Raw genomic sequence first — 12,789 nt, 5'->3', positions numbered from 1 at the left:
AATTTTTTTCTATCCCCCCCCCTTCCACTCCCCAGACAGAGTCTCACAATGTAGCTCTGGCTGTTCTGGAACTCACCATGTAGACCAGTCTGCCCTTGAACACACAGAGATCTGCTTGCCTCTGCTTCCTTAGTGCTGACATTAAAGGCGTGTGCCACTACTTCCAGGTTTTTCTTTTTTACACTCTTTAAAAAAATTGTTTATTAAAAATATTTACTTTTCGGGACTGGAGAGATAGCTCAGTGGTGAAGAGCACTGACTACTCTTCCAGAGGACCAGGGTTCAATTCCCAGCACCCACATGGCAGCTCGCTACTACCTGTAATTCCAGCTCCAGGGGACCTGACAGCCCCATAGCAAAACACTAATGCGCATAAGATAAATAAATTTTAAAATATATATAGAGAGATTTACTTTTCATTTTCCATACCAATCGCAGTTCCCCTTACTTCCTGCCCCGTTACCTCCCCCCCCTCTTCCCTCCCCCTTCCTCTTCTCAGAAGGGTTCTACACACTTTCTTTGAAAAACAAAATGTGGCCAGAGGGACAGAGATAAGCAGGACTGGGATGCGCAGGAGAAGGGGGAGATGCCCCTTCTGCCTTCAGAAGCTTGAATTTCCTGAAATAGCTGCCAGTCTGGTCAGCCAGGCCTCTTTGACATGGTCCGAGACTGTGCAAAACAACCACTTGTGAAAGTACAGCCTGAAGGGGATGTGTGAGTCACTCAGATGCTGAGTGAAGACCGTGGTCTATCTGTTTATTTGAACTCATGCGTTAGTGCTGCAGAAATAGGAACACACGTATCTAGCTGGAAAACCTACCCCATTCCTCAGGGAACAGGAGTTGATTCAGAAGAGAACGTAAAAACGGTGGCTGGGAGATCAAAGTGGGAGATCATGATTGATGAAGGAGAAAAAAATATTAATAACAAAAAATTTCATTTCTGCACAATCCACTGTGCTGTACATTTATCTGGAAAATTCCATGCTCTTATAAACTTTCGGAATCAGCGAAAATATGATGGGTTTCCCCCCACCCCAGGATTTGTCTACCGAGGAAGCTGAGCACAAATGCTAGGAGGTACCAGGAAAGACCGAATGGAGCTACGCTTTTAGCCATCCCTAACTCGTGCTGAAGGTCCAGGGAAGGTTACAGAAACCCACCTGAAGATGAAAAACTTTAAAAAGAGGATTATCTTACAAATGAAACGGGGTAACACGATGGGCACTGACTCTATTTCTCTCGATCACTCTCAGGCTCGAAAGAGGAATTGCGTACAATTCCTTTTTACTTTGCTGAGCTAGGTGGTTGAGATTTCATGCAGTGCCTCACTAGGCCTGCTGCAACAAAGCGCAGAGCAAAGACGGCTGAAACAACACATCCATTGCCTCCGAGTCCTGGAGGCTGAAGGCCGAGACCAGAGTGACAACAGGATTGTTTTCCTGAAGTTCAGTTTTGAGTTTTTTGTTAACTGGCTTCTCACTCCTTTCTTCTTGTGGTCTTACCGCTGTGTACATTATGTCTGCTGGCTAGTTTTTTATTCTCAGAACAGCAGTCGGATTAGATTAGGGTCTACCCAAAAAATTCAATTATTACTTTAAAGGTCCCCTCTGTCCCTCCCTCCTTCCTTACTTCCTCTTATCTTCCTTGCTTTCAGCCTTCTTTTCTTACAGGTATTTTTTGAGACAATCTCATACTGCAGCCCTAGCTGGAACCCAAGTTAGCCTTGAACTCACAATTATCCTTGGACTTCAGGCTTGTTAGTGTTAAGACTACATGTGTGTACATCATGCCGTGCAGACCATGGCTGGCTTTAAAGATCTTATTTCTCTAAATACAGTACATTCTGAGATGCTGAGGCCTAGGGCCTCAATATGTCGAGTGCAGGAAGTGAGCGAGCACAACCCAGCCTGTTCCATGAAGGATTGGGAGAAACTGTCCAAGTCCACCTCCGTGTGTCAAGGAAAATGCATTCCTATGTTATAAGCAAATACAAATTGTTCCGTCCACATGCATAGGAACACAGAGCAGGGATTGGGCAGGGTGCCCTGGATCAGTCTCTTCCTCTGATGGAAGTGGAGACAGTGTGTCCCAGACCAGGCCTAAAGAGCCCATGAGAGAACACCTGCAGAGTCTTGTATATGCTACAGGATCAGAATGTTAGCTCGCTGGGACATAATATGGATAAGGCAATGTCAAACTAATTACAAGAGCTAAACCAGCCCCTGCAGATGTGAGATGCAAAAACGAGTGAATTTTGCAATTTCTGGCTCAGCTTTTAAAGGAAACTATGGACACAATAATATGTCTCCCAACAGTTTAGACAGAGGTTCTTGTGCAGAGTTTCCAATTTCATTTGACCTTTCTCTCTTGGATTCAGGGGAGTGCCAGCGAAGCCACCTTGGTGGCCCTACTGGCTGCTCGAACCAAAGTGACCCGCCAGCTGCAGGCAGCCTCCCCAGAGTTGACACAAGCTGCTATCATGGAAAAACTGGTCGCTTACACGTCTGATCAGGTGAGTGTGCTGGGGTGGGCATTGGCCCAACACTCCCTTACCCCCCCCCCCCGACCCCGGGGCTGAATCCAAGGAACAGTTAGCATCATGTCAAATCCAAGAGCAGTTCCCCGGGGATCAGGAGGGGTGAAACTTCTGATTCTATCGTGGGAGCTTGATAGATGCAGTCAGAAATAAAGTACACATGTGGCGAGCCCGCACAACTGGCTGCTTCCCATCTCTGCAGTGTGGAATTGCACTGTGCCCCTGTGGCCTGCCTTTAAAGCTCCGCTGTGGAAAAATTGGAAGTGAGGCTCCAACCTGATGCCAAATCCCAGCTTTGTAAATCATGTACATTCTCAAAGCCTATTTTTTTTTCTATTAGCAAAAGGGATAAAAGCACCGTGCTTGCTGTGACCACTCAGTCCAACTTGTGGCTTGAGAGGACTGACTATGACCATTATCATGCTCATAAAATCCTACAGACAGAAATGTAGTAGTTTTAGCTCTCTTATTTTATTTTTCTTGACTTTTTGATTAACTATTTTATATGGTTCCTTTTCCTTCATTTTATTTTATTTTAGATTTTATTTGTGTGTTATGTATACAACATTCTGCTTCCATGTATGTCTGAAGGTCAGAAGAAGGCACCAGATCTCATAACAGATGGTTGTGAGCCATCATACGGTTGCTGGGAACTAAACTCAGGACCTCTGGAAGAGCAGTCAGTGTTCTTAACCTCTGAGCCATCTCTCCATCCCATTTTTCTTCATTTTAACCTTGCCAGTTGTTGGCTTTTTTCTTTTATATATTGTTGTTTGTTTCCTTTTTCAAGGCAGAGTTTCTCTGTGTAGCCCTGACTGTCCTGGAACTCACTCTGTAGTTCAGGCTGGCCTCAGACTCAGAAATCTGCCTGTCTCTGCCTCCTAAGTGCTGGGATTAAAGACGTGTGCCATCCGGTGCCCTGCACATTCATCATACAGCCCTATCACCTTTGATGTGTATATTGCTACATATTTAAGTCTACATATATTTAAAATCACACAAAAGAATGAAAAACTTAGTCAATAGAGAGCCAACACTTCACTCTTGGGAGTATTTGATTCATTAGATTGAAAAGCAAGACTCCAGGATGGAAACCAGTCCAGAAAAGAGTTGACTTCATAAAGGAGGAGGAGAAGAAACCAACTCTGCCACCTTCATGGGGCATCAAGAGCCCGGGTCAGGCGCTCTGCAGGCTCAAGAGCCATGGGAACACACCCTTAGACTCAGCTCTACTTATTTTCCTTGCAGGCACACAGCTCTGTAGAAAGAGCTGGGTTAATTGGTGGAGTAAAGTTAAAAGCAATCCCTTCGGATGGCAACTTTTCCATGAGAGCTTCTGCCCTTCGGGAGGCCCTGGAGCAAGACAAAGCTGCTGGCCTGATTCCATTCTTTGTAAGTTCAATGCTTGTTGGATATGGCACTGTGGGATCGGATCCTCTGGGTCCTGCGTGGGTCTAGGGTAGAGTTCGAGGCATGCATGAGTGTACGTGCGTGCGCGTGTGTGTGTGTGTGTGTGTGTGTGTGTGTGTACACACGTGTGTATGTTCTGGGAAGAGGTAGTCATTGTCTTCACTTGTTGCAGTGATTTGAATGACAAATGACCCCTCTTGGGCCAGGCATTTGAACACTTGGTCCCCATTTGGTGACATGGAGTTTAGTTGGTGCAGCCTTTCACTAGGAGTGAGCTGTGAGGAAAAAAAAGCCTTACACCATTTCCAGTTCACTCTCTCTGCCTCTTGCTTGAGGTTCAAGCTGTGAATTCTTGCCTTCCTGCCCCTGCCGCTATGTTTGTTGCATGCTGTCAAGGTGACATTTTGGACTCTAACCTTCTGCAACAGTGAGCTCAAATCAAGTCTTCCTTCTCCCCCTTGGTCATGGTGCTCGATCACAGCAACAGAAAGTAACTGAGATACACGGCTACCTACAGGTAGCTACCTACAACTCCTCACACTCCAAAGGATGCCCTGAAGCTTACAGTCACACAGTCAGCCACGGTCAAAATCAGTGGGCCACATGACAAAGTCAAACAATATTGAAAGTAAGAAAGAGACTTCTAAGGGAGAAAGGAGATTAGAGAGAATGGGGGCTTGGAAGTAACCAGAATGTGTTATATACATGCATGAAATTGTCAAAGAATAAAAATTATATTTTATTACATTTAAAAAATAACCACTTGAGGCTTTATTGCCTGGGTTTGTTGCTCTCAGCTGATACTAAGAAGGTTCCTTTGTGGGAGGCTTATGAGCAAACGGGGAATTACGCTTCCGGTGTAAAATATCAAAACCTAGTCAAATGGCGGGCTGGCTCTTCTGTGCCTAGATATGCATTCTAGCGGGGGTTGCACCTGGAGTTTGAGAACTGTTGTGTTCTTGACGTAGCCACAGCGCTATGCTCTGCCTGGGACTAATATGTCATGTTTGAAGCCATTGGAGTGTCATGGCTTTGGCTCTATGGATATTGTCTGGCTACAGAGTGTTACCAGGGGAGCTTCAGGAATGCAGGCTCTAGGATCATTTTTGGAAGCGTGTCTGTTGGTAGAACCAGGCATAGGTCATATTTAATAGCAATTCTAGTGTGCATCTGGGTTTCAGGAGGTTGTTCAGAAACCCCTTTTCCCTTTTATTTTCCAGTGCCGGGGAAGGAACCCAGGGTTTCTTGGAGTCGCCTTAACTCCTCGAGTAGGGTGCCTACATCCAAACCCTATTATTATGATTTTTAGTAAGCATATAAAATAGCTGCCTTCCATGTGGATTTTTAAAACACTCTCAGTGTGAAGTGATGCGTTCCCAAGCCTGTGCTTCACACCACACCCCCCGTCTCTCTCTCCCCATGTAATCCCCCTGTCTCATTAGGCTCCTGTCCACCTCACACCACCTGTGTTCTGGTATCCTCTTAGCCTTAAGCTCTTTATTTCTCCCTTGTCCCCCACAGCAGGCCCTTCCTACTACTCTGGCTTCTCTAAGGGCTCCAAGGTAAACACACAAATCTGAAGATGGCTGCTAGGGTCCAAACACGGGGGAGAAAATGTGGCTGCAATCTTTCTGGGTCTGGGTTACCTGACTCCATCCACACGCTTGCAAATTTCGTTTTTCCTTAAAGTGGAACGAAACTCTGCCGTGTGTAAAAACCGCATCTTCGTTAGCCTTTGGTGAACGGAGAGGCGGCGCATCCCACTTGCTAGCCATCGTGAGGTGGGCGGCGGGCAATGGAAACGGAGGAGCAACTGTGTCTGGAGTAGGATGTTCAGCCCTGTGGGCGGATGCCCTGGAATGACGTAGCTGGGTCACGAGGCAGTTCTACTTCTCGCTTTCTGAGAAACGTCATACTGATTCCCATGTCCCAGCGGCGCCTGTTTCTATCCCCACTAACAGTTGAGTCGTGTTCCCCTTTTCTCACAGCCTCGGAAGTATCTTTTTGTCGTTTATTTATTTAGGCCATTGGGACCGGGTAAGGTGAAATACCAAAGCAGTTTTAATTTGCATTTCCCTGATGGCTTAGGATATTTCTTAGCCGTGTGTATTTCTTTAATTGAGAACTCTCTCCCGTGTTTAGCCCGCTTTTAATTGGGTTGTTTGTTTTCTTGATGTTTCGGTTTATTAGCCCCTTATACATCCTAGGCACTGATCCTCGGTCAGATGCATAGCTGGCAAAGATTTTCTCCATATTCTCTATGCTGCTCCTTCCCTCCATGTCCGTTGCAGCATAGAATCTTTTTAATTTCATGCTCTACAGCTTGTCATTTGTTGGCCTTATTTTCTGTACAGTCAGGGCCCATGAGAAGTCCATGTCTCTGAGTCTATATCCTGAACTATGCTTCTTATTGTTCCCTTTAGATGTTTTGAGTACAGCGTTGAGGTCTTTGGTGCATTGAGAATTGATCTTTTTGCAGGGTATAAAATAAGGATCAAATTTCTAGGTAAGATGACACCTACAACCACCTGATTTTGGCAAAGATTAAATAGACAAAACCCCCATGAAGTCTGGAGAGATGGCTCAGAGGTTAAGAGCACTGGCTGCTCTTCCAGAGGTCCTGAGTTCAATTCCCAGCAACCACATGGTGGCTCACAGCCATCTGTAATGAGATCTGGTGCCCTCTTCTGATGTGCAGGCGTATATTCTGGCAGAACACTGTACACATAATAAATAAATCCTAAAAAAAAAAAAAAAAGACAAGCCGGGCGGTGGTGGCTCACGCCTTTAAAAATCCCAGCACTTGGGAGGCAGAGGTGGGCGGATCTCTGTGAGTTCGAGGCCAGCCTGGTCTACAAGAGCTAGTTCCAGGACAGGAACCAAAAGCTACGGAGAAACCCTGTCTCGAAAAAAAAAAAAAAAAAAAAGACAAAATCACACTGAAAAAAAAAAAAGACCGCACCTTTAACAAATGGTGCTGGAAAAACTAGAAGTCTCACTTTTTAATTAAGGGAGTCTTGCTGTTAAGAAGTACCTCATTCCTCTGTAACAACTGCTACCCAGTTCTCCACTGATTAATCACTGATTATTAATCACCAAAATTAATCACTGATGGATTTAAATGTTATTTACCATTTTGTAATTGTTTTCTGTTTGGCTCACTTATTTTTTCTCTACTTTTTTGACATTTTAAAAATTGAGTGTTTTTAAGTTGTTCCATTCTCTTCCTTTTTATCTTGCTGGTTATATATTATTTTATTATACCTTCCCATCACCTTTTGTGTGATTATTAGTATACATTTAAATCTATATGTGCTTAAAGTCTACTAGACATTGCAATTTTACAAGAGCAACATAAATTTAGGTAAATCTACCATATCAGCCCATGAACGCCCATATGTTTTATATTTCTTACTTTCTTCTGTTTGAAAGACATTTAGAATTTATTCTAGTGAATCGACAATGTGGTCTTCTGGCTTTATTTTCATGAAAACATCTTTCTTTGCCATTTGCTTTTGGAAGATAATTTTACTGATAGAATACCCTGGCAAAAACAACCTAATGACAGAAGGGTGCTTTTGCTTTGCTTGATTTTTAAGATTTTTATTTTATTTCTCATTTTACTTGGATGGACTCTGTGCATCGCTTGTGTGTAGTGTCCCTCGTGGTCGAGGGTATCAGGTTTCCTGAAACCGGAGTTATAGATGACTGTGAGCCTCGGTGTGGGTGCTAGGAATCAAACGACAGTCCTCTGGAAGAGTAGCCAGTTCTCTTAACAGCCTGGCCACCTTTCAAGGTCCTGCTTGGGTATTTTGAGCTCACAGTTCAAGGGCAGTGCATCCAGAGCAATGACCGCATGTACACTCATGCTCATGGCTTTTCCGCTTTCAACAGTCCAACTGCCCACCCAGGAAATGGTCCTGTTTACAATTACGATAGGTTTCCCATATCTGTTAGCACAGTCAAGATAATGCTCTACAGGCTTTCCCAGAGGCCCATCTCTCAGGTGGCTCTAGATCAAGTTGAGGATCGACACTAACCATTAAGGCTGAGCATCGAACGCTAAGGAGGAAGCACATCTCCATTTCTTGACTTTCTTCTGTGATGTCAGGGTTATTGCTGCCTGCAGGGAGATCAGGGGAAAGCGGCATTCCTTTTCCCAGTGGCTTATAGGATTTGTTTGTCGTCTTGACTTTTAGGCAGTTTTATTTTTACCATGACTCAAAGAGAATTGTTTCTTGTATTTCTTCTATTTCCGTTTCATGAAATTTCTTGAGTCTAAGGTGATTCTGATACCAGTTTGGGGAAGTATCCATGGTCTTCTTCATAGTTCATGTCTGTTCATTTTCCCCCTCTTTTCATTTTAGGGCTATGATTATACGGACTTCCATCTGTTCCCCTGAGTGTCAACTCTCTTGTATCCCTTTTTCTGTGCTTTCCTTCTTTAAAAAAACATTTGGTTCCCAACACCTGTGTCAGGTGTCTACACTCTACTTCCAGGGAGATTGAATGGCTCTGGCCTCTGTGGATGCCTGCACTCATATGCATGTACCTATATGCAGACACAAACATATAATTTAAAATAATAAGAGAAAACTCTTTTAAAAATGAAAACAAAGGGATTCTATACCCATTTTGCCCCAAATATTACTGGTCATTTATTTTGTTTGTTTGTTTTGAGACAGGGTTTCTCTGTAGCTTTAGGGGCTGTCCTGGAATTAGCTCTGATAGACCAGGCTGGCCTCGAACTCACACAGATCCACCTACCTCTGCCTCCCGAGGGCTGGGATTAAAAGCGTGCACCATCAACGCCTGGCTTACAGGTCATATAATTGCACTATAACATTACAACCCAGAAATTGGCACTTGTTTACTGTGTTTGTATCTTTAGAACTATGGAATCCCCCAACTACTCAGTTAGTTAAACTACTGAAATGTTTGCTGGGTGGTGGTGACGCATGCCTTTAATCCCAACACTTAGGAGGCAGAGGCAGGCAGATCTCTGTGAGTTCGAGGCCAGCCTGGTCTACAAGAGCTCGTTCCAGAACAGGCTCCAAAGCTACAGTAAAACCCTGTCTCAAAAAAAACAAAACAAAACAAAACAAAACAAAACAAAAATGCTGAATTTTTTTTTCCCCTGAAATAATCTTATTTCCTGTGGTTCCTTTTTTTTTTTTACTCTTGCCTTCTTGTCTCCCATTATCTTCACAATCTTGTTTGTGTTCTAAGAGTCTGCAATATTGAAAATGTTATAGAAATGGGAACATATAGTGTGTGAAAAACTGAGATTAGCATCTTTTTACTCAGTCATGTGCCTTTGCGACCCCCCCTCCCCCCCCCCAGGTATTGCATGTCTTCCTTTTTACTGCTCCGCCACAGATTTGGTACCAGGTTATGTTTAACCCACGCCTTGTTCGCCCATCACCTACTGAGAGATGCTTTGATTTGCTTTCATTTTCCAACTACTGCAAATCAAATATCTGTGAATATCAATGCATAGGTATTTGTATAGAGAAATAGTCTTATTTCTTTGGGATACATTTTTAAAGAAATTAACAAAATGTTCTCTGCACTGACTGTCTTGTTTTGCATACCCACTATTTAGCTTGAAAAAAATTAGCTGCTTTTGCTTCCTCGCAAGCCTTTTGATGCGGTCATTTTTTGTTTAGCTCTATCTAGGAGGGTAATATCTCTGAGGGGCATAATCATTTTTCTGGTTACTGTCAGGGTTAAATGTCTTTTCATATGGATACGCGCCATCCATACATTTTTTTTTGTTAGATGTGAAGCCATTTCTTTTGTCCGTGTTCTAAATGGTTGATGGAATTTTAAAGGCTTTTTAAAGTGTGTGTGTCTGTGTGCAGGAATATGTGTATATGTGTGTAGATCTGTATGTATGTGTATGTATGGGGGTTATACAGGTACCCCCCAGAGTCCAGAGGAAGGTGTTGGGTTCCTTTGGAGCTACAGGTAGTAACAGGCGGCTGTGAGCTGCCTCCTAATGGGTGCTAGGAACTGAAATTGGATCTTCTGCGAAAGCAGTATGTGCTCTCAGCCATTGAGTCATCTTTCCAGCCCTTATGTTGATTTTTTTAAATGCTTTCTTTTTTAAATAAAAATTTTTATGAATTCCCTGAGACATTTGCACAATGCACTTTGATCATCTTAACCCCCAATTTCTCTCCCTAATTCTTTTCAGAACTACCCGCATGTCTATCTACTCCTAAACTTGTGTTTTTTTTTCTTTTTTAATAACCCACTGAGTCTACTTTGTGTTGCCCATGGGTATGAGACCATCTACTGGAGAAGAGTTGACATACCAGGAGCTGCACCCTTAAAGAAATTGACTTTCTCCTTCAAAAACCACCAATGTCAAACCTGGGTTGATTTTTTTTATTATTATTTTTAAGTAACAGATTGATTTTGATAGGGCAGTTTTAGGCTGCTGCTACCACAGAATACCTAACAGAAATAACTCAAGAAGGAAAGGATTATTCTGGCACGTGGTTTCAGGGACACAGCCTATCAGATGGCAGCAGGAGCTGCTTGGAGAACAGCTGGAATGTGAGACAGCTGTTTGATCATATCAGCATCAAAAAGCAGAGAGCTCAGGCAAGAAGGGAGCTGGCCAAGAACCCATAAGGCCTGCCCCGCAATGACCCATCTCCCATAGCAAGGCCCCATGTCCGGAATGTTCTACAACATTCTAAAGCTGTATGACCATCTGTGCAAGTGTTGAAATACATAAGCCTGTGAGGGACATTCCACAGTCAAGCCATAGCCCCGGTTCCCAGAAGAAAAATAGAACACAAAGTTTCCATACTGACTTGGTGGTTTCCAAACGTCTGCTCACAGCCTGTAGCTTGTTATTATACTCTTTGAATCGTGTCTTCTGTCTTTGGTTAAACATCTAATTTCAGTGAAGTGCAATTTATCAATTCTTCCCGCAGGCCAGGCCTTTGGTGTTATACATAAGATGGTGAGAGGGATGTTTCCCTTCCTGAAGTAGTGTTAAACACTGCTGATTAAAAAAAAAAAAAAAAAAAAAAAAAGCTCACAGCAACAGCAAACACTGTTAGTGTTAATGACAAAGTCCTGAAGAACTCCTCGCGGTACTCATTTCTCATAAATAATTAAACACGTAGACAAACGACATAGTTTGACTCCCTAATTAGCAGCCCGAGACTCCCTTTTGCTGCCTTAGCTGCATCAGAACCATCCGTCAAGTAGTCAGCTACCCTTACGCTAGCACCAGCCATGGCGAACATTTCACCGACACCCTAGGAAAGCTCCAACACAGCCAGCCTCAGCTGACTGCCCGACTACTCCAGCAAGGGCTGATGGAAACCGTTTGTGGCAGCCTTCTTGCTATCCCATGCTTCCATGAGCTCTATATAACCCCCGCAACCATTTTCACTTGGGCCGAAAGGAAACCACACCTACGCTGGCCTAGCAATGGAACGACTGTGACTGGTGGTGAAACAGCAAGGCTGTGTGACTGATCCCACTGAAGTCTCAGTGGTGTGACTGGTGCTGAGACCAAGCTACGTGGGGCCAAAACAAATGGCAGTGTCTGCCTAAATGCTCTCCTCGGGCTGTGCTCCCAGGTTTTCCAGACCACTAAGTGTATCGGCTCGCACATACTCTCCTGTGCTGCCTTCCCTGGAGTTGCAATATTAGGGCCTAATAAAGGAATTCTCTCCAGTGTTTTTTTTTTTCTCCAGTAGTGTGGCCGAGCGGCAGAGAGAGAGAGACAGAGAGAGAGAGAGAGAGAGAGAGAGAGAGAGAGCAGAGCAGCAATGGTGGCAAAGGCAGCAGAGTGGTAGTGGCAGTGACAGCTGAGCAGTTGGCAGGCCGGGCTGTGAAAGAGGCAAGGCAGCTGCTTGACAGCTGAGGAAGAATCAGATGAAGAGTCTGAGAGCAGCTAGGGCAGGCTGAAGAAGGGCCCAAGGAGAGGGGCGGCAGGAGAGGGTGGACAGCTGAGACGGAAGGAGGATAAAAGACTAGACGGTGTCAGAAAAGAAAAACTGCAGGCCCTGGTTGCCAGAGGAATTCCAGAGAACTGTCAGATCTTTAGGACCAAAGGGCTCAGATGCCCCAGGGCTAGCACGTAGCACTGGGCAGGGTATGGGGTTAAGGAATCCCAACTTCCTTGGCCTACACAAGATCTGTGACACTGGTTGCTGTCAAGAGCTGAGAAATCCTTATTCTCCCGCTGCCCACAAACTTCAACCCTAATTACAACCAAGGGCTGAAAAATCCCAGCTTTCTAGGCTTACACAAGGGCTGGAGCACGTACAGGGCTTAGAGTCCCAATATCCAAGGCATGCATGAAGACTGTAACACTAGAAGGTACCACCTGCTGCTGCTCCCACCTGCTTGCTGCCATCACTCACGGCTGCAAAACACCAAGGGGAACAAAAGCGCGCAGAACTTGAAGGTTGTCTCCTTGGCTACACATTATTTCTGTATAAACAGAACAAAAGAACTCCAGCCAACTGATTCAACACCATGACCAGATAGATTTTCTCCAGAGTTACAGTCTAGGAGCTTTGTAGTTTTCTACTTTATCCTCAAATTTATCATCTACTTTCAGCTGATTTTTGTGAAAGAAGGAAAATGTGTTTAGAGTCCTTTGAGGGTGTGTGTGTGTGTGTGTGTGTGTATGTGTGTTGTGATGGGCCGTTGTTCCAGAGTCGTCTGTTGAAAAATTACACTTCCTCCATTAAACAACCGTTCCTCCTTTGTCAACGCTTGGCTTATATGTGTAGACCTATTTCTGGTCTGTTGGTCTGGCCTTTTCTTTCTTTTTCTAGAAAACCACACTGCCTTGGGTATTGC

At 44.2% G+C, this 12,789-nt stretch overlaps 1 protein-coding gene across 1 annotated transcript in view; it reads left to right on the top strand.

The window, feature by feature from the left end:
* Positions 1–12,789, top strand: part of Ddc (dopa decarboxylase) — an 89,101-nt gene that overhangs the window by 32,480 nt on the left and 43,832 nt on the right. Inside the window, exons 5-6 of the mRNA XM_050141229.1 lie at positions 2,380–2,514; positions 3,787–3,930. Coding sequence (XP_049997186.1) covers positions 2,380–2,514; positions 3,787–3,930 — 279 coding nt within the window. The remainder of the gene's footprint in view (positions 1–2,379; positions 2,515–3,786; positions 3,931–12,789) is intronic.

This window comes from Alexandromys fortis, unplaced genomic scaffold, assembly GCF_014885135.2.
Source record: "Alexandromys fortis isolate MF-2015 unplaced genomic scaffold, M_Fortis_MF-2015_v1.1 scaffold_7, whole genome shotgun sequence".
Taxonomy (NCBI): Eukaryota; Metazoa; Chordata; class Mammalia; order Rodentia; family Cricetidae; genus Alexandromys; species Alexandromys fortis.
The sequence above is the reverse complement of the archived record's forward strand: the minus strand, read 5'-3'. Positions and strand labels throughout refer to the sequence as shown.